This window comes from Nanorana parkeri, unplaced genomic scaffold (assembly GCF_000935625.1).
Source record: "Nanorana parkeri isolate BGI_ZX_2015 unplaced genomic scaffold, ASM93562v1 scaffold241, whole genome shotgun sequence".
Classification (NCBI taxonomy): Eukaryota; Metazoa; Chordata; class Amphibia; order Anura; family Dicroglossidae; genus Nanorana; species Nanorana parkeri.
In genome coordinates, this window is record NW_017306509.1 from 1,485,843 (window position 1) to 1,511,399 (window position 25,557).

Here is a 25,557-nt window from a genome sequence, read left to right on the forward strand (position 1 = left end):
CCCCCCTTCCAGACCTGCCAGGCCTATGCTTGGATCAAGGGTATGGTTGGGAATTTTAGGGGGGACCCCCCTGTTGCCCCAAAGTTCCTCAAAAGTCTTACCAGACCTTAAGGGCTGTGTATGACTTTGAGGGGGAACCTCTTAACATTCCTACCAGACTTAAAGGGTCTGGTATTGTTTGGGAGGGGAACCACATGCTTTTTTTTTTTAAATGTCACTTTTGCTGCTGCAGGTTCTATACATTGTACAGATGCACCACTTTACAGGCAGTTTAAGGGGACCCCCCAGGCACAAAATTTACGGCTACAGTTTTTTTTAATTGATTCATGTCCCCCAGGGCAGTGCCCAAATCCCTACTTTTTATGGCCAATAACCTGCATATAAGCCTTCAAAATGGGGTCAATTGATTTTCAAAGTTCTGGCCCCATAGACTTGCATTGAGTTCGAATTCGAATTGAACACGGGGGTGTTTGGCCCATCACTAGTGGAGTCCCAGCGGCTGTCAAGGCCAGGTTGCTGGATCATGGTTTTATAGGAAACTAGTTAACACTTAAAGTTCAAACATGTATTGCTGCAGGAAGATGTAACCCTTTAGTTATTTACTGGAGTCTGTTGCCACATAATCCCCCAGAGCGCCTTTTCCTGATGGAGATCGGCCCACTAACCACTCTTGTTGCTGCCCCTTATGTCATCATCCTGCTGCTGGATGGCCTTAGGACCCTGTGAAGACAGCACCAATGATCAGAAAACGAAGTGTTCACATCACCAGGGAGTGATGTCCAAGGACTTTCCCAAACTGCAGTCCAGAAAACGAAGGCCTGGGACCTGGTGCATCAAATAGTCAAGAAATGAATTTGGGGCATTCTAGTTTTTTATTATAACATTTTTAAATTGGTAACTGGGGCATCTGAGATCATCAGTTATAATTAAAATTTAATTATTTTTTTTGCTAATACATGTTTGGGTATTCAGTGCATGCAGGCAGGGCCGGATTTACTCTCTGCTGCCCCAAAACCAGGTTCCTCAATGTGCCCCCTCCTCGCCAGTGACGGGGACTTCTATCTGACAGTGTCCCTCTACTCCTTGCTTTAGTGCTGCATGGAAACATCAGCATCTTTTTACCTGCAGCGTTAAAGCCTGTAATCACCACAGAGCTCCAGGTGATGCACACATGGATTTATTTAATAGACAGCCACTTGCTTACTGACAGCTTGTCAGTCTATTAAATGGATCCCATTAAATCTTTATCACCTCTGCTGTGATTAAAGGCTTTAACACTGCATGTAAATGATGCTGATGTTTCCATGCAGCGTTAAAGCAAGGAGTAGACCAGGGGTCTCAAACTTAATTCACTCGGGGGCCACTGGACACATTTTCTTCTCCCATGGGGGCTACTTGCCAAATTTCATACTTCAAAATAAATTTAACTATATACTGTACAATTGTTAATGTCTGTGTGTTTATAATGTCAGTATATGTGTCTGTTTCTATGTATGTATGTGTATATTTACATGTATTGTAACATAACCTAACATAATTTATTTTTATTTTTTGTGATGCATGTGTGTATTGTCAGGATTTCTGTGAGTGATGTGGGTATGTGTTAATGTTTATTTGTGCGTCATATCTGTGTGTGGGTTTTTTTCCCCCCACAAGTTTTAATTGTAATCATAGAGGGCCAACTGATTCACACACATACACACACACACACGCGCGCATACAGAGAGAACAATGTGCGCACACACAATACAGAGACACACACACGTGCATACAGAGAGAGACACACACACACGTGCATACAGAGAGAGACACACACACAAGTGCATACAGAGAGACACACAAACACAAAGGTGCATACAGAGGCACACACGCACAAACACACACACACACACACACAAAGGTGCATACAGAGACACACACACACACACACAAAGGTGCATACAGAGAGAGAGAGAGAGAGAGACACACACACCCCCCCAGTCCCCCGCACATACATAAGACAGAGCCCCATCACCTGCATCCAGCAGTGGTTGATTAGTAAGGTCTGGTGCAGACACTGGCTATTGCACCTGCCCACTGCTTCTGTCAATCAAGTGCATACATAAGGTGAATGTACCTTTTTAAATGATCATGCTTTTCAATACTTTTAATGTGAGCTTCTACAGAAGATACTACAGTAGCATGACTACTCGTCAAAGGTCAACCAATGGTGCAGTTTATACACACAGCCTAAACTAGAACTAATCCTCTGGGGTTGTTGTGTTTTTTTTTCTTTTGCAGACATCATAGAGCAGGAGATTAATCACACAGCAACCCCATTTAGGAGATTTTTGAATAATCATATGTGACTGACTATAGTCCTAAACAATCTACTACAGTAATTCTAAATAGCAGATTTTGCAATGTTTTTTTAATTTTTTTTTTAATCCTGAGATTTGAAAATGATCTATGCAGTTCTAGCTTTAAACTAACAGACATGCTAAGGAATCTTCCTTTTTCTTCCCCATGTTTCCTATGGAACAGGCATTTTTCCGGCAAGATGGGAGAAACTGTAGAGAAATTGCTTTAGAAAGGCTATTTTTAAAACAGGGTAACATTCCAGCTGGGGACTGTCTTACAGGCAGCAGGGTTGTGAGGCAACATTTCTGAAGTAGACTGTATGCTGCCATAAAACACTGTGTAACAAATTGTATTTTGAAAAATAAAAGCCTTTTTGAAGTAGCGGTTTCATTTTAATTTCTCCTACCATCTGGGAGCATGTATTCCATTGAATGCTATGTTACCATACCAACACCAAACCACCCAGAGGTGGAGGTCCTGGACCACCTCCCAAGCACAGTGACCAAAAAGCCAGACAAAGGACTGCACATTCCCCACAAGCTCTCCAGCCTTTTGCAACCTCTTCAGATGCAAGCAATTTCCCAGAAACTTGATTTGGCTGAAAATAGCAACATTTATAACTTGAGTATACATTTGATATAATTCTTAATGTGGATAGTATATTTTAATGATTTCATGTATAAAAGGGAGTTGTGAATGTAAATTTAGGATAGAATCAATGCACCAGTTATACCCTCTCCAAGATTTTTGGGTGCACTAATGCTACACGCAAAACTGTACTGTGAGTAATAGGATGGCTGCTCTAGCAACTGTCTTGGTGGCAGACACTGGAGAGGCAGAGAACACCTACAGTGTTCATCTCTGGGGTGTGATGATTGTGGCACAAGAGATATGGAAAACAGCTGGTATTAGGAGGGGTTTTAACTTTTAATAATGTGGTCATTGTGACAGAGGTATGACTACCTGAATGTGGTTGGGAACTCTGGCCCTTAATTATTGCCAGATACATGTGTGACTGGATGTAAGAAACCAACTGCTAGCTTAATCAAATACACACTCCAAATTAAATAATATGATTTGGGTAACTCTGGCTTTAATCCTGTATTTTGGTGGTGGGGACCACTTTAGCTAGTGTTCATATTTCACACTGCATCACTGCTAACATACTGGAAGCAAAAGTAGGACTTTGCAAATCATTCAAACAGGTTTATGTGGAGTGTAAGGCAAATATTAAAGTGGTGCAAAATTTTCTTAGATCGCTTATATAATACTTCCCATCGATGTGTTGTAATCATACTGTAAATGGTGAGACATCTTCCGCAACCTGTTGCCTAATAGTGCTGCAAGTTTATGGACCAGAGTTCCTCAGTGGTCTCCAGCAGTGTTGAAATCTGTAACCTCAATTGCAACTCTTACAATTGCTCTAATATATTCCTTTTTTCCTTTCTCCTTTAGTTGCGGGTCATGATTCTATTGAAGATGCTACTGCCTGTATGGAGCTAATGCTCTGGAAAGTAAAAGAGGACACTAAAGGGCGGAGATAAAATCTTACAGCTGTTAATGTTGGAATAAAAAGCACTTATTTATCTTCTGTAAACATCCATAATTGACGACATTTGATGCACCCATTCTGCTTTCATCTTCATTGTTTCTCTTTGTTGGCTTTGCAAATAGTAATTGTCTTGTCTCTGTATCCTTTTTTTTTTTATTCCCGCCCTAATCTGTATTCTATGTATAGCTGTATGTACTTTGTTAGTCAGCTCACCCAAAACTGATGCTCAGGTTTTTGGTAGCTGGAGCTTTAAGCTGCTTACTTTTTTCTTTTGTGAGAACTGTATCTAATTGAGAAGCAGAACGATGCTGTAGTAATTTTTGATGGGCAGTATGCCATCACTGGATTCAAGTAGCTGCTTCCTGTATCTAAATAAATATGATTCATGTGTGAATTTATTTGAATTATGGTATAGTTGACTACAGCTGGACCAAGTCTAGTAAGTGATGCATAATACAAACCTGCACGAAGGCTTCTGTTTAAGCAATAAGATGCCTAAAAAAGGGTGTCCAAGAAATATACAGGATTGGTATGTGTGGCTGAGCACTTGTTAATAGAGGAGTGTTTACAATGGTTAGCTTGTATTTATGTAAAACATTTATCCCAAAGGGGAAAAAAAAAACTGTTACATAAGTCCAAAACGATAACTGCTTAACAAGTGTTGACTTGAGTTTGCCTTTAATTAGTCAAGTCCATCTAACAACTCCCCTCTCCACAAGGTGATAATGCTGCTACCATGGGTGGCTCTGTTGCTCCTCCATAGAGTGGAGCTACCTCAAGACAGGAAGTGTTACTGGTCAGATGACCAGGGGCAAAAAGGTTTTTTCCCCTGGTCAATAAAAAAAAAAAAAAAAATGCCCCATCGCTTAGTTCCTCAGATGTAATATAATGGGGGCATAGAGTGAAAGTTAATTCCTCAATGTGGTAAGGGCTGTAGTATGTTATAAATGCTACCCTTTTATATCATACTCTTATAGTTAAGAATAGTAACAGACTGGCTGACAATGGTTGATTTTACCTCCAAGTCAAAACTATCCCTACCAATGCCTTTCATGAGCTGTTGTATACCATATGAGTATGTAATTTATGTGCCATTATTTAAGTTGCCCTATTCATTTTGGTTCTGTTTGGATGATGAGTCTGATAAATTCTAACTATAGAAATATTGCCAGGTGCAGTTTTTGTGTCATTCTTTAATAGTAATAAACATAAAACTGTAGTGTTAGCCTTAACAGAAAAGTTGTATTGTGAATACAATAGTTTTTTCCCCCATTTAGTTACTATGCATTTTAGTTAACTTGAGAAGGGAATCCTATTTACACAGTTCTAGAAAAAAAAAATTACAGGTGTAGTATAAAAAAATATTTTACAGACATTCTCAGACAACACACAATATTGCACACCCAAGTCCTGGTTCAGTTGATGCTTATCATTAGGCAGCTTCTTCAGCTGAGCAATCAATGCCAGCATAGGCAAACTTCTCATAAAGTGTTGTATTCACATAGGTCTGCAAAAAGAAAATATTGACAAATATATAAAGTAGTTAGTAAACAAATCTGAGGCCCGAAACTGTTTAATAATAGAATTTATGTAGTTTGTATGTTCTATTGCAGGGGGTGGGGAACCACCTACCCTACAGCTGTGGTGAAACTACAAATCCCATGATGCACCTGTCTGGGAGCTGTGCCTGTGAGAATCTTACAATGCCTCATGGGATTTGTAGCTTCACCACAGCTGAAGGGGTGGAGGTCCTCCACCCCTGTTCTATAGTAAGGTGGGCCTAGCATTTGCCATTAATTAGGCAAATGTAAAATGGACTTTCAGTAGCTGCTAGCTAATTCTAATAAACCATTCTTCTACAATAGGGGTAGGCAAACGCCGGCCCTCCAGCTGTGGTGCTACTACAAATCCCATAAGGCATGACAAGACTCTGATGGCCACATGCATGACTGGAGGCAGCTACATAATAGAATTTGTGGTTTCACCACTGTTAGAGGGCCGGAGTTTGCCTATCCTTGCTATAGCCTTTTGAGCATTAGAGAGGGAGAGGGAAGGACTGTGGGTGTGGCTGGTGAGGGTAACAGTGGTGAGTGGGTGGGATGGATTGACTTTCCTCCAAGTAGACTTGGATGCAGAATTTTTGGCCAGGTTTGTGGAGGGGTCTACAGACTTACAAATATTTCCCAGTCTGTCTTTAAACAGCTGGATTGTGTGAACATCTCATTAATAAACACAAGTCTATTGGAATGCAAAACCTGCTTTAAAGCAGGTCAAATGCACCAAACAATTCTTGATAATCTCAGAAGTGTGCTAAACTGATACAGATACCATCAACATGAACCCAAAAGCACATTGTTAGAGGCCTCAAGTCACATGCTCTGGGCCTAGCAATCATTACTGGCTAAAGTCTTGTTTTGTTTAGCAGAATAATGAAGTAGAAAAGAGCTTCTCCTCATACATGAAGAAAAGTAAAAACTCTGATACATTAAAAATAAAATGATACATTTGTTTCAGATAGATTCTTACATTCTGTACATAATGATTGCATTTCATTAGCCCAAAGGTTCATTTTTGTACTGGCATTTACCTTTCTTTCCTCTAGCATTCGTGTGAGAGACATCAGGATTTTGGCGAATGATGGTCGTTCATATGGCTTCTCACGCCAGCACTGTCGCATTAGATCATGCCTTCAAAATATATATATTTTAAAATCATTATTTAGGTGGCATATATCTATTTGACTGTGCGAGCTATTGGAAACAAATAGATGTTACAGTGATTAAAATATGGTCCATATATGACAGCTTGGCCAAGATCAGTCGGAGATCTTTGGTTGGAATATTCCTGTGTTTGGAAATGGTAGCAGGACCTTAATGATACAACAGACATATACGTTTATTATTATAGTGATTACATTTATACAATTGCCAGTTTATTATTATTAAATAATAATTTAGGTGGCACGTGCCCTAAAAACTTAATTACTGTGCACAGGATATGCGCCTCTCCCCCTGCTTTCGTTCCCCACTGCTTTTGCCAGAAAACAAAGCGACATGTTAGACTTTCTCTGCATTACAGCAGCGGTTGAAGCAACTGCTTTGTAAAACAGAGCTTTTAGACAGAGTTCAGGTCACTGTTTAGGAGTTTCATTCAGAAATACAATGTAAAAACATTCAGGGAAATTTATCAAAACTGGAGCAGACAAAATCTGGAGCGATTCCCCATCTATCTTTCATTTTTAAAGCTTAACGGAACAAACTGAAGAGAGAAGCTGATCCAGATTCTGTCTGCTCCAGTTTTGATACAGTCCTTCCATTACTGTTATATTGTATTTACTATTTCATTAATGTTTAGATCCATTGATGTGCATATGATGTCCGTTAACCTTGCAAAAACAAAACATTTTTTCTATTTAACCCATTCTTAATTTTACACTAATCTACCTACCTATGCTAAGCTACCTAATTAAGGTGTATGTTTAACTGTGAAAATACTTTTACTCACCTTATCACAATGATAAGTCTCTAAAGTGGTGTTTAATAAACTGTGATAAGTTAGATAAGAACTGACATATCTCGCCTTTTCTCTTCATGGTGAGAATTACACAGACGGTGATAGCAATAGGTGATAGGTGGTACCTGTTTAATAAACAGTGAAAAGTAGGAAATAGCTTTATCACTGTGCTAAGTGTTGGGAGTGCTAAGTGTGTCCCCTAGGTTTTTCACCACCTCAGACATGGTGATAAAGACCTATTTTTGATAGTAATTTTCAGGCATAATTGCAGGATTGCTCATGCTGTAATGCATCCAAAAGGGCATTTGTCAACCCATTATTCCTCACCTCCACTCATCACCTATAGGACTTTTGTTTTGCCGCACAGGTGCATCAGGAAAGACACACGATACATTAGTTTTGTAAGCTAAAACTTTTTTTCCCCACTTGGAACTGCTGCATCAAATTCACTTGCTGCCCATTCCGGCACCATTCACGTGCATCAAGACGCGTACAAACACAGAAGAAAAATGTGTAATGCATATCACAGATTTTGCTACATGCTCTACTTTTCCGCAATTCTTAAATTGAATAGGGATGCATGGAAAATGGGAAGCAAACACACGTGAACACGCACAAATGTGACACATTCATGCTACGCTCAGGTGTGAATGGGGCCCCACACCAGCGAATAAGCATTATGCTGCATCTAATATGCATATGCACTGGTGTGCATTTGAAATGCATTGTAACACACATTGCACTTGCCCACACACTAAAATGCTTATTGAAGTGACACAAAATGACACTTCATTTAACTCTTCACCTGTGTGCATCCCTGAAAAGCCTTCCACACTCTATTCTCCAGTCTTTTCTCCTGGTATCACAGTGAGAGTTCACTTATGCTATCACTGTGATAAATTGGCCACTTAAGCAGGCTTTTAGAAGTGCTAAAATATCACTGTGATATGTGAAGAAAAGATATCGAGTGATAAAGCAGAATTTAGCATGGTTTATTGAACGGACACCTAAATCCTTCTTTCTTTCTCCTCTTGGCTATTATTTAATACTGATTTTTTTTATTGTATCTTTTTTCTTTTAATCATTAATATTACTTTTTTTTTTTTTGTTTCCCTTTTGTTTGTTAAATTTTTAATTTAAAAAAATGTGCAAAATGTTAAAAAAATAAATAGTAAACTGTAAATAACTTTGCTTTGCATAGAATACAATATATACCAGGCAGTATGGCCAAAAGAAATCCTTGTTTGTCCCCCCTCAAAAAAAAAGTGATATATTATTTAATTATGTTAAGTAATGACAAAGTTATTTCCAAATCAAGCCCATAATGGAAATGTAAAAATTGCTCAAGAATGCAATACAATATATACAAGGCAGTGTGACCAAAAGAAAGCTTTTTTGTCTTTGTTTTCAAAAGAAAGCGTTGGCAGTCAAGGGGTTATAGGAAAGCTGTACTGAGGAAGTATAGGGGCTTCCATGCTGATCCATAGGTTTCAGTAAACAGAGTCACTGAACCAGAACAAGTATGCAGATATGGATCTCTGAATTTCCTTATCTGCATGCTCATTAGATAGAATAGTGACTGACAATGTTTTGAACCAGAGACGGCAAACAAATTGAATGGCTCCATATTTCTCCATATTTTCAGGTTTAAAGTGTAAATTAGATTACATTTTATTTTCTTAGGGATTTGAGAATATGTATACTGTATTTTTACTGCAGCAATCTAAGTAAAACATTGCACTATAATGAATAATTAAGGTACAGTTCTGAATTGCGCTGTTGAAACTACCGAATGTACCACTTAATATGTTTGCCGACTTTTCTTGTGAAGTAAAAACTGTTTGTGTCTTTGCCCATCCCCTCTGCTATGTCATGCTGACTGCTAGAAAACAAACAGGGGAGCACCTAATATATAATTGGAGTGGAGATTTTTTTTCTGCTTCAGAAATGTTGTAACATGCTGAGGAGCAGGCACCAATTGGACACTTAGAGGAATGAGAACACCATTAAAACTATTATTCCACATCAAGGTTTGTTATACTTTAAAGTTATGTTATTGGGCCAGTTTAGATTTAAATGGTAGTTATAGGAGTTCTTGTAAACTGCATTGTAACAAAATGGAATTTATTAAATGTAATACATTTATTATAAGTAATTAATATCAAAGCAATGTTCAAAATATTATGCTTTTCTTACACCTCATCGTCGCAGTTGAGAGGTTTTTCAAGTCTGTACCCTTGTGGTAACTTCTCATAGAGTTCTGCACATGTCATGCCACAATATGGAGTCCCACCTGCAGGTTAGATAAAGTCAGGTTATTGCAATAGCTTTCTCTCTCTCTCTCTAAATATATATACTCTCATTTTATTTTAAAATACATGTAACAAAGTTTATAGCATTTCAATAGACTATTTAATTATTCACATATTCTAAACAAGCATTTCAAGCACATTTATACCTTTGTAGCTATAAGAATTGTAGATAAATTCATCTTCAAAGTTCATAACAGGCATCAAAATTACAGCTCTTGTTTTCTTTGGCAACTGACTAAAACCCGACTTCATAATCTTTAATACTATTACTATGAAGGAAACCACTGCTCTAAAATAATGCTGCCTATCTTGTTTGCCAAAAAAAAACACCTGGATGTTGTAAACATTACTGCAGCAATGTTCTTTATGTAGACAAGCCAAAAGTTAACTTTTAGGTAACTGTATACAACATGTTTAGTGAAAACACACACACACACACCTTGACCCAGCTATGTGTGATGGAGAAAGTATGATGTTATGGGGCTGCTTTGCTATCATAGTACCTGAACTGCAACAACAGAGTGACAGAAGAAATGCAAAAAGTTTTAAAATGACCAGGTCGTAATCCTAAATACAATGCCCCTGAAATACTGGGGTTATATTCTGAAAATATAGATGACACTGTTTTGTATACAGCAATAGGCCAGAATACTTTTTAACCACTGCACGTGTCTAGGTACTAATAGCCGTTAGTTGAGGTTATTGGTAATAAAGGGGGTTCTACTAGTCATGATAGATGAGCGTTCACAAACTGTTTCAACATTTTGTTCAAAACGAATACTGTAATGTAAAATATGAGTGGTCAACAGGGTATGATGGGACTTACAATTTCAAAACAGCTAGAGAGTCCCATATTGCAACTGCAACATATTTTAAATAAAACTATGCTTTACTAAAGTTTATGCAAAACATATGACTACAGTGCATTCACAGGTAAAAACTATCCATTTAGAATGAATCCTTGTGCTGTGTTAAAGCTACACTTACCCAAACTGACAATTTCCCATATTAAAACACCATATGACCATCTATAAAAACAAAATGAAGATCGTCAGTCAACATGTTACAAACTAATTGTGTTGTGAAATTGGGTTCATTAACTTATACACTTCATATTGTTGATATTAATTTGCATATACATTCTTATTAATATTATGTAATAGTTAGAGGCCTAGAAGTTGCAGAGCACTATACAGACATATGCGCTCAACAGATGAACTTAAGATGAACCCTAAGAGCATACAAGACACACACAGCACGTGAGCATGTGTCAGGCCATGTGCGATCCGCAAAAATGCTGTGAGCACTATTTTTGCAGATCGCACTGGACCAGAATGCAGGCCCCGGCGTCCTGTCCTCCCATGGTGCTCGTGTGGCCGACATTGCACATGGGGAGAGGTGTCCTGCCCCTTTCCATCTGCAGCATCTGACACATTTAGCCGGCAGCCGCACTAGCACCGCGGGAGCATAGGCAGCTCCTTTTGTGCCCGAGGCAAAAAAAAAACATGCACCCCCAACAGGCGAATGATGTCACCAGCGACCTGCCTCCAGGATTTAGCCGAGCGTCTCTCTCTCTCTCCTCACCGTTCGGCCTTAGTTCTGTGACAGCGGCTCCCTCCTCCGCCCCCTGCTGCCTGCAGTGGTTCCTTCACTTCTTCTCGGATCCCCGCTGCATAAAGATAGGGAGAGCAGCGTGGATTCAGAGAAGCCCCACGGGCAGGAGGAAGAGGACATCGCGATCTACCAGTGATCGCAACGCAATCGACTGGTAGATCCCGATCTACCTTACGGGCACCCCTAGATCAAGTTAGGGGAAATAAACTGCAAGGAGGTCAGATGTATGGTTAGTTGCAGTGACATAGGCCTTGGAAGCCCATATGGTTCTATTGTAAAATTTCTTATAAAAAGGATCCCGCAAGCTTCTGTTCTTTGAACTGCTTGTTGCTTGTTCCCAGCTACAGCTGATATCACTAAACCTGCTAAATTAAGCTTATGCCTGGTCTGATCCTTTGCTATTCTACTTTTATTGTTGGGCAGAGAAGTCCAAGTATGTAAAACCTATGGCTAAAATTCATCTATCACACATCATATCTGTGAATCATCTATTTAGAAGACGACCTATCAAAGCAAATAAATTAAAATACCAAATGTAGAAGTACAGCCAACAAATGGCAACCAGATTTTGGTTGGTTTTATGGTGATCATTAGTTTGGCCAACCACGATGATCTGCAAATGCTTGATATATACTAACTATTAATTTTATTTAGATATCTATACAGAGCCCATACTGTAGATCTTCTTCAGAAAGACAGTAAAAGGAACCAAGTGCCAAGTGTAGTTGCATATAAACCAATAGGAATCCCTCCTGCACTAGAGAGACTTTGATGATATGAAATCTGATGGTTTGCTCTGTGGTACTACACATTGGACTCAATGCTTTGTTGCCTGTGCAATTTATTGAAAATAGCCTGGTAGGGGTGGTTTCAATGTACTTTGAGTCACTGACCCAAAACAAGTATGCAGCCATAGAAGTTAGAGTAATACCGGCAGCCATGCAACCACCATTTTCAAATGGAGAATTTAGCACATATTTCTCTTCAACTCCCAGGTTTGCTGGGCGCGTTACCAAACTAATTTGCTAACACTATTGCTTAGAGTAAATCAGAGCAAGATACTATATGTTATACCCTTTGCAGGACATGGAAAGCCAAGGACTTTGAGTTGTTTCCCCCTTCAAAATAATGATGGGGTTTGCTAGCCCACCCCCGGTGATTATACACAGACCGTTACGGTCCCTATGTCCCACTTTAGTTTCTGTACGGGGGGCTTTTGTTTTCGACATACCCTTTAATCAATGTTATATGGATATCCTTCATTGGCTCTATACTGGATGACTTTATAAAATGCACTGATACGCCATTGTATTGTTCTAAGTCAATTTTCCATTGTATAAACCTGCTGGACCTTACTTCTACTGTATAATCTGTAATTCTGTTCTGTTGCAATAAAAATATTTGTACAACAAAATAATGATGGGGTTAAGGAAGTATTCTATTAACAAGGATTCCTAGTGCTGCTTTTATTTTACAGGTCTGCTTGTTCTTTATATCCGAGTTCAGGTTTTCCTATCAGGTACTATTACATCTGAATAACAAGGCTGTGATATCAGTAGCACTGCCTCAACTTTTAAAATCAAGACTTACTTATTTTAGTAAAATGAGCTTTATACAGGTTTAAAGAAGGTCTTCCTGGTAAATCCCACTAATCGTTACTGCATGAAACCTCTTAGGTGTTAGTTGTAACAATGTAGCATATATGGCTGACTACAATTAAAATCTACTTACACATCACTGTTTGACGTATAAACACTGTAGTTCAAAGATTCGATTGCCATCCATCGAACTGGGAGCCTTCCCTAAAATAAAATGATCACATATATTATGCCATTCATATACATCTTGCTTTACAGGAAATCTACAGTATAATATAGAGTTGTACAAGAGAGGGGGTGGTGTTCTAAGGTATCTTATTAAGTGCACCTATGCTTGAACTATAGTACATCTAGTTCAAAATCCCCACAAATTAAAGTGCTGAAATCTATTTATTGTTACACTTCACCTCAGATAGAACATTGCTATAATCTCTAATAACTACTTTAATCTCTCTAAATAGGCTTGTGTATGATAGAGGAAAGTTTAGCTTTACAGAATAAATACATGAAGCTTAACATACTACTAAAGTACATGAAAATTTGTAATTTTTTTCTATAAAGTGTTTTAGGTTAAAATGAAAACATTGTTTGATTTTTTGCGCATGCAGTAAAATATTTTTTATATCATTTTTGGCTAGGATACTTGCCATTGTCTTTTTTACATACACCTCCTGTCCCCGAGATAACCCAAAATCAGCAATCTTTGCAATGTAGTTTTCACCAACCAAAATGTTTCTGGCTGCTAAGTCCCGATGTATAAACTAGCAAAAAGACAAAACATAATGATCTCTAGGTACATCACTGAACGTAAAGAAAAGCGCAGTCATTTCGCTAGATAGAAAAAATGAATATATTTAAATGTAATCTACAGTATATATGTACAGTATTTTAAATGTGTGTGCATTAGTTTAATAAGGATGGCATGGGTCTGTTTCTTGTTCTTTGATGATATTTTTATATAAATAAATATATATACATATAAAAAACCTCGATCCCTGTATTGATAAATGGTTTACGCGTTTCTGGGGCACGCCCCCTTCATCAGAACCAAATGGTCTCCATCGTGTTTGCTGTATTTTTACTGCTTGGCTCTTTTTGAATTTGAAGGCCAATATTGGTAAATTGACCAACATTCAAGTAAGGGCCATAGTCCTTGATATAAAATGATTTGTTTCCTAAAAGTCATGAAATCTCTTCTGGGGTCTATTAAGAAAATGGGCCAGCTAGCAGATCCAAATACCAACACTTATGTCACTGCCTTCAGATTCCTAATTTAAAATAGGTAATGTACCAACGTATCTCAGGATAATTTGTCAATGCCCAGAGTCTGTTGAAGGAGAACATTTGTCTGCAGCGTAACATAATCCTAATGGTTCATTTGGTATCTGTGGAGATAATATATCTAGGCAATTAACATAGATTATGCCTATCCGCCAATTTGCTGGTGGACTCTTGGATTTGCTAACCCATTTGAATTTGTGCATGCCAGTTCACAATAAGCGCACACATATTCAAATAGAATGGTGAATTCTTATGCACCTGTGTACTATTAGATTTACTAATCTACCAATAAATCAATGTATTATAAATTAGTAATGTAAAGATCATTTATATCTGCTTTCCCAAAGAGCTATCTCCATATATTTCTTTAATAAAGTTTAAAATATGCACTGTGCCAACCTGTTTTTGGCTTAGGTAATCCATGCCTCGGGCTACATCTGCTGCAAACTGTAGAAGTTGCTGAGATGACAGAGTTGACGCGGTACTGTTAGCTATTGCAAATGCTGGATCTGTCTCCAGTACTCTGCTTTTTCTGAGAAAATCCAATAGGTTGCCATGAGGGGCATACTCTATTGCCAAGTACAAGTAGCCTGTAGAAAATAAATGACAACACATATGAAGCAGTAAAGATATTAACCAAACAAACTATACTTTGAAATAAGAATTCTATGGATTTAATTTCAATAGCAGAACTCCCACAATAGTGGGGTACCCTGTCCATGGTTCTGAATTTACATTTTCCCATCTATTTCTAACGTTATCCCCTAAAATGGCTCTCATATACACTCTATTCTTATTCTTCATTTTTAAGTTCTGCATTTCACTTGAGACAAGCTCATATTCTGATTACTTTACAATGATGAATTTAGCATTGTAAAACATTACACTCCTCACCTACTATTTTCTGACTACACACACTCTTAAGTAACTGTCTTGCCACATAGAGATGTAATTACAAACTTGAGAATCAAGAGTCAAATATTAGATCCTGATGCCATGGGTCTGGAAGCAGTTTTTATTATTACTTGTTATTTATTTAGCACCGAAAATGTACGCAGTGCTTTACATACTGTAGTTGCACATTCACATCAGTCCCTACCTCTGCTTCCCCTTTTGGTACACAAGTAAGATATTGAATTAGGGTAGAAACACTGGAAAAGAAAGCACACAAACTCCAGATGTTTAAGAAATAACATTGTAAAGTGTTAAACCAGTGAGTTATCTAAGTTAGTTTGGGGATCAGCAAGGAGGTTTTCCCTGATAGAGCAAACTGGACAATGCCTTCCTCTGTCTTGTAGGTTTTTGTCTAACTATGTAACTGATGGTATCCTTTCTGTCAACTAAATCCAGGTCCCAGCAATAGCAAGTACTGATTACTAAGCCTCCATGCTAGAAGATATTTACATTGTGTACATTTATGTTGTGGGGAGAACAGAAAAATTAGTCTACAACTAAAAACCTATACCACTAGTAAAATGGAATAAAGGTAAATATAAGTGAGACTTAAAGGGGGCCAAAATATGCCGACAAATAGTATGCTATCTCAATATATAAGCCTTTTTTTTTTTACAAATCATAAAAATACAACACAAAAATATACATTAAACACTATTTTAGTGAAAGAATGCACAGATACTGTTCTACTGAAATGTATCAAGGCAGAGGTTGCTCATGCTGCATCTTATACAATAATGAATAACACAAAAACTATTAGTTTCCCTTAAGGAGATCTATTGCTGACAAATGGCAAATACATAAATGGAAGTATTAACACACAACAAATTCCAATCATATGTATAGGTATTTCGCTGCATAATTTCTGGAGCAGCATTCTTAATAGAATAAGGGCACATTAGAGACTTTATAGAAAATTTGGAAAAATACTCCAGTAAAAAATATATAAAATAAAATATAAGTTCTATGGAGGTATGACATGGGCAGTACCATACAATTTAGTGAGACCCCACTGCTCTACTGCCAGTGGATGCCACTTCAAACTGCACTGCAAGCATTAACTGTTAATTCACAAATATGACATGAATAGATTCCACCCCCTGTGCATGGAAGATAGGAAATTACTGCAGATTTAGGTGAATAAAGCACATATATAAGGGATATTTTACATATATATATATATATACTGTACTTGCCTCGATGTTCACAGGCTCCCAGGAGATTAATAATATTGGGGTGACTACCAAGTTTACACAGCACTTCAAGCTCTCCTGCAAAATCCCTGTGGTCATCTTTAGATGCATACTCTACAAAACAGAAAAAAAACAGGATTGTTATAAGCACATTGTTGGTCACATTCCTGCAAACAAACACTACTGTACATACTTTACCTTTCATTCTTTTGATGGCAGCATCCATGCGTAAGCCATCTTTTTTGATACGAGCCTTCAGAACTTGCCCAAAATTCCCCTCTCCAATCACATCCTGGAACTTAATATTATTCCATTCCAAGACGGGATACTCTACAGGGTCGGGGCTGTTCTTAGCTTTCCTTAAATGGTTGAGTGTTCCAGCATTGAACTGCACTATAGGTTCTTCTCTCTAAAGAAGAGCACATCAAGTTAAATCAGTTTATTTTCAAGTTTACCTTAATAATTGTATTATTATAATTGGAACTCAGGAGTTAAATCTTAAAAATACATTCACAAACTTTAACTATTAACAAAAATGTAGTGGGGTATATGGACTACAAACTCAAATTTAGCTAATTTGTATTGAAATTATAGTCTATCACTAGCTTGGAGCGGTGTCTACTCTACAAAACACACAGGGACCGTGGGGAACAAAAGTAGCCCCACTCCAGAAGGAAGGACAGTGTCAGCACCAATTCAGGGCTTGTTCACAGCACTTCCAGTGATGTGCCACGCGTTCTGGTGCGGGTGATCGCATTGAGGGCAGGGGTGCGTGGCTGCGGTGCCATTGACTTGAATGATCCACCATGCCGCCTCCCGCCCCAGAATGCAGGGAGCTGGCCAGGATGCAATCCAGCTAATTGTGCTGGAAAGCACTGGAAGTGGTGTGAACAAGCCCTCAGAGATGATTTGAGGAGCTACGGCCCAGTGATAGACAAATAGAGAACAATATTATTAATAGTTAGGGTGCTTGAATGTATTTTTAAGTTTTATTTTGTGAGTTTGGTGTCACTTTAAGTTTCACATAATAAAACTTATTGTCAGTGAAAACATTATTTTTTGTTTTAGACGGTGGCAAAATGTCAGTATGTTTGTAAAGTTTTTACTGCCGTCTTCCCACTCAGGTGGTTTTCCCTTATTTCCTTTGTAGTCACTGAGTCAGATAGCAAACAGAATCTCTCTATAGGGATGCAGCCAACAGTAAAATAGCAATCTTAGAACCTGATAAAGGTTTTAACCCTTCCCCACATTACTCAGCCCACCCAAACCATAAAATTATTTTGTCTTTAGTTGGGCTAAATGAAAAGCAATGGCAAATGCAGTGGTTGTGTGTTTTTATTGTGTTGTTTTAGCATTATTAGCTGTGCGAGTTACAGGAAAAAAAACTACATGTCTTCACCATCCTAAAACCATATTATTTGTGGAAAAATTATGATATCTGAATACCTTATGTTAGAAGGTAGGCATGCACCGATACAATTTTTTCAAGTTTGAGTACAAGTACCGATACTTTTCCTCAAGTACTCACCGATACCAATTGCAAAGCCCTTTTTTTCTGTCATGTGACATTTTTTCTAAATCAATACATACTAATGATTTTAGGACAGTGGTGGAGTGCCAGGGCCCAGTCGCAGCGGCAGCTGCTGTGACCCTGGTAGTTCTGCCACTGACTCCAAGCTGTGCATTCTCCCCAGGGCTGTGTGCAGAGTCTCACCAGGCTGTTCAGTGTCTCATGGGCGACAGGGCGGAGGAGGCAATGTGCGTCCGACCGGCGCTGTAAAATACAGCCTTCGGGAGGTCCCCACAAGGCTGCCGAGGTCCCAGCAAGCGAACCCATTTAAAAATGTTAAGGACCGATATCAGCGCTTAGTATCAAGGCATTTTCACAAGTATGAGTACTCGTGAAAATGCCTAGGATCTGCACCGATACGGATACTCGTATGGGTATCGGTGCATCTCAATTAGAAGGCATTACTATTTTTTGTCAGCCAAGCCTTATACTTGGCTTATGTTGGCAGAATATAATATAAGTCCTACTGAGAACAAATGGAGGCTTTCCTTCTGGTTAGTGACTGAGGAAGTACTAAAGGCAGTAAATCAGCATAATAGCTAGGAAACAATTTTTTTCAAATGTCAAGGACAATATCCTTCACAACAAGTTCCCTTTAACTGACAACCATTTGGTAAATGTCCACCAAGGCATTAGAAACTTTCATATTAGGGTCCTGCAATCAACATACAAAACACACTGTTGAGAACACCCACCACTCCATTCTGGAAAGCCTGTGCCATTCTGTGCTGGAAATTGGCTCGCTTCAGCTGCAGCATAATTAGGAATGCAAGTAATATTGTCAGACAGGTCATACCAGCAGAGCCCAAAATAGCAATGAGGAGCATATTGTTGTCTTTTGGCTCATGAACACCTGAGTGAGAGAAACAAATAAATCCTTATTAAAATGAATTAAAAAGTTCAACCATACAGTATTTACAGCCATTAATAATCAATCTTTGAAACATTTAATACCTGACAAAAAGGTAGACCACCATAAAGGTATTGATTGCCTAGCCTCCTGGTCCCCAACCTGCAGCCCTGAGGAACTTATTGTGTGGTACTCAAGGCCATGAAGAGAGTATTCTGTGTTCTGGTGCTTACTTAAACCTGTAAATGGTTTGGTTTCTTTCTTTTACATTATCTTACTTTTTTGTGCTGTCCATCCCCTATCTCTTTTTATGTTTATTTTTTCCTCTGCTCTTTTGTAATGGATCTTGCTGAAAAATACCAAATAGGATAAGTAATTTTTAGGGTGGATGTAGGGTGTACAAATTGGAAGCGTTGATTTGTAAAAGAGCTATAAAAGCAGTGATCTCTAGTAGTCTGTTGTTATCTGTACAATCCTTTGTTGCCTAGAATGTCTCCAGTCTGAAACATCTCTTACAGCATGTTTGCTGTCTCTGACCAGTTCCTGTAACATGTCCACAGTATCTAGCCATCTATTGTGGAATTGCCATAGTCTCAAACAATCTCCATTTGCATGTCTGCAGTTTCTGACAGCTTTCTGCATTTACTTAATATTATGTGCGGTCCTTTGGTGATGTCAGGGGCTGCACTTGAGGCCCCCTATATCAACAAAGTTGGCCAACACTGGCCTAGCTTTTTCAGTCTGCTTGTTCAAGAAATGTTATCTATAAAATGTAAACATGTGTAGACAATCTTCAGATCGCTCTTAAAGGAGAACTATGAGGTGAGTGCTTTTCACTCACCTCATAGTTCTAGCCGACCTGTGACAATGAGACTGTCACAGGTCGGCTCAGTAGATCGGGAGGTGAGCAAACACATACCGGGTTCGCTCGCCTCTCGATCCTGTCAAGGCTCTCTGCCATGACAGGGGGAGGGGCTGGATTCCCCTCTCCCTGCTCCGATCTGCCAGCGCTGACTGGCGGAATGGACGGGGGAGGGGGCGGGTACAGCTGGCTCTGCCTCTAGATAGGCAGAGCCAGCTGTCACTTACGCAGCTGGGCGGATCCCGTCATCTAAGTCAGGATGCGCTCCGGCTGCGGCGTCTCAGTATACCGCGTATACTGTAGCTCGCGGTAAACTGAGCTTAGGGTAACGGGAGGACGCTAGTTTGTGTCCTCCCATTACCCTAAGGAGAACTATGGGGAAAAGCCCTAACCCCATAGTTCTCCTTTAACTAAATTGATCAAATAGGTTGTAAAAGTTTTCACGTGGTTGTAGTGTGTGGTAATCTAAGCAGAAAACAGACCGGAAACAAATCTGTTTACTGTCCATTTGATCATCACCTTTATGATTGCAAATGGAGATTGGATCGTATAGAGCTAAACAGTAAAAATGTATGTGATTCTTTACTACAGTAGAAAACTATAACTGAATCTAAAAATATACAAAGATAAATTGGTGCTGATGCGGCCAGCATGACATGACCTAGCTAACTTTGTTTTAGATAAATACATGCATAATGTTTTGCAGTTACTTTTTCTGTGGATATCCGCAGACTGTAGATACTCAGCAGATATAATATCTGCTTTATACAAATTATTATATGTACCAGTGATTTATATCTACAGCATTGCTTGCACATCTCTAGTAGTAAAAATAAACAGTGCATTTTTACTTGAACTGTTATACATGTTTTCACCTGTCTGCTTTTTATGCCTCCTTCTACATTAAAGTTTTGGTTGTATCTTTGATTATTAGGTTAAATGGTACTTCATATGCCCTATATACAGACTTACGGCGGCAAAGCAGCATTCATGATTATTGTTAAATAATTCTCAAGTTAGTGTTCAATGCTTGACTAAATTTAAAATCTGCAAACTTCACCTTTGATTTCTTGACGGGTTTTTACATCTCGGATTGGATTATTAACACTTTGTCCAACGTTGTTCTCAGTACATAGTTCAATCAGATAAGGTGTGTTGGCCTCAAGCCCCTTCAACTGGTATTGATTAATGGTTATATTTCTAATCTTGATGTCATGATTGTACTCTGTGTCACCAAAGCTTTTATAGCGGATAATGATAGTTGAAATCGAATGACCATCTTGAATGGACCAGGTGACAATGGCTGTTGAATCCGTAACATTAAGTACATTGATATTTGAGGGTGGTGGTGGAACCTCTGTAAACAGGAATAAAAAATAGCATCAATTCTAAAATAATAATACAAAGAAGAGGAACTACTCAAAGTACAGAACAGCAAGAAGTAACAAAAGTTTTATGATGTAACGATACATATGTGAAAATCATTCTATAGCAGGTTAAAATAATGTGCAATATGTGTGTGAATGTTCATTTATACAAAAGCATTAAAGAAATCTGTGCAGAAAACTATTGTTTCTGTTTTACGTCTCCTGGTATTTCTACCTGACGGAAAAAGGCTTCTGCAACACTAACATGACCACCCTATTATCTCCTTTACCTAATACTTTGAACCTCCATTACCCTTACTTGCACCAAGCCAACTCCCCCCTTCCACCTCAAACAGTATTTTTCTACTTTTTCCTACTTGTTTTAGCCACACACTTGACAAGGTGATGGCAATGGAGAGGGCACTTGGATATGGCCCCATGAATACTCCAAGAGCAATCTCAGCCTCTGCTTACCTTATTTCTACACCACTGAGAGCACTGCACAAATCATGATTTTAATAACCACGGCATTTTGAAAGAAACTGTTCTTCAGCTTAAAGGTTTGAAACCTATTTATACACTGTGAAACTTACGATCACTGTATGTCCAGGCGAACATTGGCTCACTCCATTCACCTTGGGACTTTGTGTCTACTCTCACCCTACACTGGTATAATGTCCTTGGCTTGAGGTTGTCTATAATAATTCCAGTTTTATTTCCCGGCGTTTTTTTACAAAATGGGGTTTCAGGAGTGTCTTGACTGAAGCACTCAGCCTTATTGACATGTTCTTCTTCAGAGCCTTCCCAGTTGGGCAGCCAAGTCAAGTTTAGAGATGTTTGGTTGTTAGGTGTCAGACTGATAACTTTTGGAGGGGGAAGACCTAAAAGAGATAGGGAAATACAAAAAGCATGTTAGTCGATGATTGCTAATTAACAATGTAGACAAGCAGCAATCACCAGGGATTTAAACTTTAGAACAATACATCTTAAATAACTGAAAAGGAAAAACAAAAAGTCTGATAGACACCCTATAATTTAACTGATATAAAACAAAAGTGAATAAGAATAACTCCTAAGAAAGAGATGATGCGCGGACCTATGGGTTGGACTTGATGGACTTATGTCTTTATTCAACCCCAAATACTATGTAACTATGTAATGTGTTTTAGAAGCAATAAGCAACTTCTTGTACCTGATAGATCAAGATAGTCAGAAAAGGTAAAGTAATGTCAAATTCAGGGGTTGGTTCTTAAGACCTAGGATCCAGCAGGTAGTCTTAAGTACATATATTATTGTACTGGTATACCAGGGAAGGTACACCAGGGAACCGGTAAGTAAAAACAACCTGTACCTATGCCTCAGAGATTCCAGTTTGGGAACTATTGAGAAACACATTCTAGGTTGAAGCAGTGTGGCAGCTCATGAAGCAATGATGGGGGCAGGAGTCAGTGTCAGCTGACTTTTAAAACCAGTGATGCTGATTTTGCCAGCAGGATTTTGCAGCAGACACAGGAGGTTTAAGGCCGGGTTCACACCTAGGCGTATTGAATATGCGTGTTTCGCATCGCGCGTTTTTACCGCGATTTGCGGTAAAAAAAAACGTGCGACAAACGCGCGTTTCCGAGGGCTACTTGGCTGTATCCCAATGGAAACGCGAGACCAAAACGCCCCAAAGAAGTACATGTACTTCTTTGGGCGTAGGCCGTTTTGTAGCAAGTTCAGACTGGCTGAAATACGGAAAGGTGTGAACCATACCCATAGAAAACAATCAGATTTTCAAGTTTGTACGTTTTGTAGAGCGTTCATAGAGCGTTGAACGCGCGACAAAACGTAAAGGTGTGAACAGGGCCTAAGTGTTTTCCCCTATCTAGATTGCAAGAAGATGGATGTGGGGGCAGGTTGCCTTACCTAAAAACACCAATCCCATTTGTGGTTGGCTCGTACTGCAAAAGGGTTCAATGTAAAAGAACAACTTCACTGTTTGTTCGTAAACCATTGTGAAGTTATTAATTCACTTGCGTCAGTCATCAACTGTTCACTAAAGTACCTGCTTACCTTATTGCTTCCAAAGCAATAAACTGTATAATACTTAGTAATACAGGCACCAGTCCAACACTGCATTGTAAGGCAGAAGACATAGCAATTTGTCCATTCAGTTGTACAGCTTACGGTACTACCTTCCTGCTCACTGGGCAACAACATCAGCATGTGGATGCTGACTCTGGCTGGCAATGCTTGGTTTATAGATAACAGAAGGAAGATAGCCACAAGAAACACGACGTGAAAACTTGTGTGATCTTATAAAGACCACAATGATTGTATTAGTGGAGGACACATACAATATTATAAGGCTCATTCATATTTGGAGTTTATTGAAAGGCATTTAATAGATGCAATTTATTAAAATCCTACCAAATGCCTCCGTGGTGAATAGACTTTCAGGTCCTGGATGACCAACACCTCCATCTCCTTTGCGGCTTAGCTGAACACAGACCTTATATTCAGTTCTTGGCTCCAGATTCTCAAGTTTTGCAATTTTTTCAGTTAGGGGAACTAAAAGAAAGAACACAATCATTAAAGAAGGAACTAAGACTGTAATGAAGAAAGTTTTAATGTCAACTGACTTTGTAGCCAAAAACGACAGCACTATTATAACATTCATTAACTCAGAACTTTCACTGCCTTAAGAAAAATTAAAACCTATGTCTGAACAGCAGACCACACCTAACTAATCAATGTTTACACTGACTAAAGCTGTACAGGCTTTCCTTGTCAGTTTTCCACATAGATTACTACATACCTCCGTTTTGGATTACCTTAACCACTTGTACCACTCATACCTATAATCACATCAAATATTGTCTATATATCAGAAATTCTCCAACACCTATGTAATGTTCATACAAGGCTTTATTCAAATGTAATACAACCACATCTTAATCCCAAGTGTAGGGACACATTTTGTATGTGAATTTAACATTTGCTTAAAAAGCTTTAAACTAATGGCTAGGAAGACTATCGCCGGCCTTATCTATTTTCACTGCATTTGCTTTGGTCTACCCCACCCTTTTATATTTTCTTATTTTGGGAAAGAGAGGGCTTACATTTTGTGGCAGATACATACACGTTTATTTCCTAGGGGAGTTTTTTGGAAGACAAAATGAAAAATTAGAAACATATCAAAATGAATGTAACTTTTATGTAACATAGTGAAATGGTAAATTTCCACTCGCCTGCTCGCATTTGGCGAGTCAAAATAAAGTGAGGGCGAATTGAGTGGAATAAAGTGAGTGGAAATTTGGGTCTCCAAGTACCAGTCCGTGGCCCAACTCCGGCCCGCGAGCCGGTACTATGTGGCCCAGCAGCCAGGTGACATGTCAGGCACGTGATCGCAGACTGCATACCTGACTCCATGGTCTGCATCTGTGTCGGATGTAGACCGCAGAGCAGCTCCTGTCAGCTATGGCTTCCTAGCAACTTTATGCACTTTTTGTACAGTTTATTTTACAATTTAATTCATTTTCTAACTTGACAGTTTTACTTTTTTTGTGCTATAGTCATTACAAATGTTTAACCATCTACTGGAGAGGCTAATATGGATTGATGCACATGGAGAGCTTGATGGCAGGTGACAACGATTGTATGGATTCATATATTAGGGTATGCCAGGCTGGATTCTGTTTTGCTCTTCTGCTATGTATCCAAGACTGCTAGTTTCCTAAACCGATGTCAGATCTAGTTTCTTAACATATACGCCTTACCTTTTCCTTCCCCTCACTAGTGAATATCATTTCAACAGAATCTCCCTTACAGCCTACAGATCCCTCTGGCTCTCTAAGTAACCTATGCTTATAAACTTTGATCTCCTGTCACAGGGAAGCTGCTCGTCGGGCTCCACTGTCTGCTCGTCACAGACGAGTGGACGAGTGGATTTTTCGAGCCCTGCTTATAAACTATTTTGAATTCAAGTTTGGTGGTTTCTCTGTTGCAGTGTTCCCCTCTCTTTTCCTTGCCCATCCTTACATTCTCACCTGTTCTCTCCCCCTACTCCCCTGAATCAACTGTTTAAAAAAATGTAAGGCTTTTGTATCAAGTTCACTGTTTCTTACCAGTATGGGGATTCCATCGAGTAGATTTCTTAGAAGGTTTGTACAGTACAGTAGCTGTGGCTATCGGACCATCTCCTCCATAGGAATCAATATTAACATAGATATTAAGATAGTTAGGTCCACTTTTGTTTAGCTTTGGTCCATACTGTGGATAGGGAGCGACTGAACAGAATAAGACAAGAATGACAAAAAATATATATATGGTGCACAGAACAGAAATGCAAAATGTAAAACTATTTAGGGAACTGCTTGATGGCAGTAGATATAGGCAAAAAAACGGGAGGGTTTAGAACCCCTTTAATAATGTGCCAAGATTAATTTTTAGAGATTCCTTTGTCTGCATATTAAACAATACATTTGCAAAGGAAGCTTTAGACTTTTTCCTACAGTAGTTCGCAGAGTGAGGCTTTTAACACTAAAAATGTGGAAAGGTACACAGTCA

General features: G+C 38.8%; 2 protein-coding genes across 3 annotated transcripts in view; one reads left to right on the forward strand and one right to left on the reverse strand.

Annotated features, from left to right (window-relative positions):
- LOC108787079 (RNA exonuclease 1 homolog) overlaps nucleotides 1–3,884 on the forward strand; it is a 36,109-nt gene extending 32,225 nt beyond the window's left edge. Inside the window, exon 16 of the mRNA XM_018556528.1 lies at nucleotides 3,796–3,884. Coding sequence (XP_018412030.1) covers nucleotides 3,796–3,884 — 89 coding nt within the window. The remainder of the gene's footprint in view (nucleotides 1–3,795) is intronic.
- A 1,297-nt stretch (nucleotides 3,885–5,181) lies between these two features.
- TEK (TEK receptor tyrosine kinase) overlaps nucleotides 5,182–25,557 on the reverse strand; it is a 71,883-nt gene continuing 51,507 nt past the window's right edge. Inside the window, exons 10-23 of one of the 2 annotated variants that reach the window (XM_018556532.1) lie at nucleotides 25,124–25,277; nucleotides 23,419–23,567; nucleotides 21,600–21,887; nucleotides 20,700–20,996; nucleotides 18,623–18,780; nucleotides 16,556–16,766; nucleotides 16,361–16,471; nucleotides 14,610–14,800; nucleotides 13,577–13,690; nucleotides 13,063–13,133; nucleotides 10,705–10,745; nucleotides 9,602–9,698; nucleotides 6,480–6,579; nucleotides 5,182–5,399 (exon numbers count right to left, since the gene is read on the reverse strand). In XM_018556532.1, coding sequence (XP_018412034.1) covers nucleotides 5,325–5,399; nucleotides 6,480–6,579; nucleotides 9,602–9,698; nucleotides 10,705–10,745; nucleotides 13,063–13,133; nucleotides 13,577–13,690; nucleotides 14,610–14,800; nucleotides 16,361–16,471; nucleotides 16,556–16,766; nucleotides 18,623–18,780; nucleotides 20,700–20,996; nucleotides 21,600–21,887; nucleotides 23,419–23,567; nucleotides 25,124–25,277 — 2,057 coding nt within the window. In that variant the 3' untranslated portion in view covers nucleotides 5,182–5,324. Of the gene's footprint in view, nucleotides 5,400–6,479; nucleotides 6,580–9,601; nucleotides 9,699–10,704; nucleotides 10,746–13,062; nucleotides 13,134–13,576; nucleotides 13,691–14,609; nucleotides 14,801–16,360; nucleotides 16,472–16,555; nucleotides 16,767–18,622; nucleotides 18,781–20,699; nucleotides 20,997–21,599; nucleotides 21,888–23,418; nucleotides 23,568–25,115; nucleotides 25,278–25,557 lie in introns of both variants that reach the window. The other variant, XM_018556531.1, reaches the window with a different exon arrangement.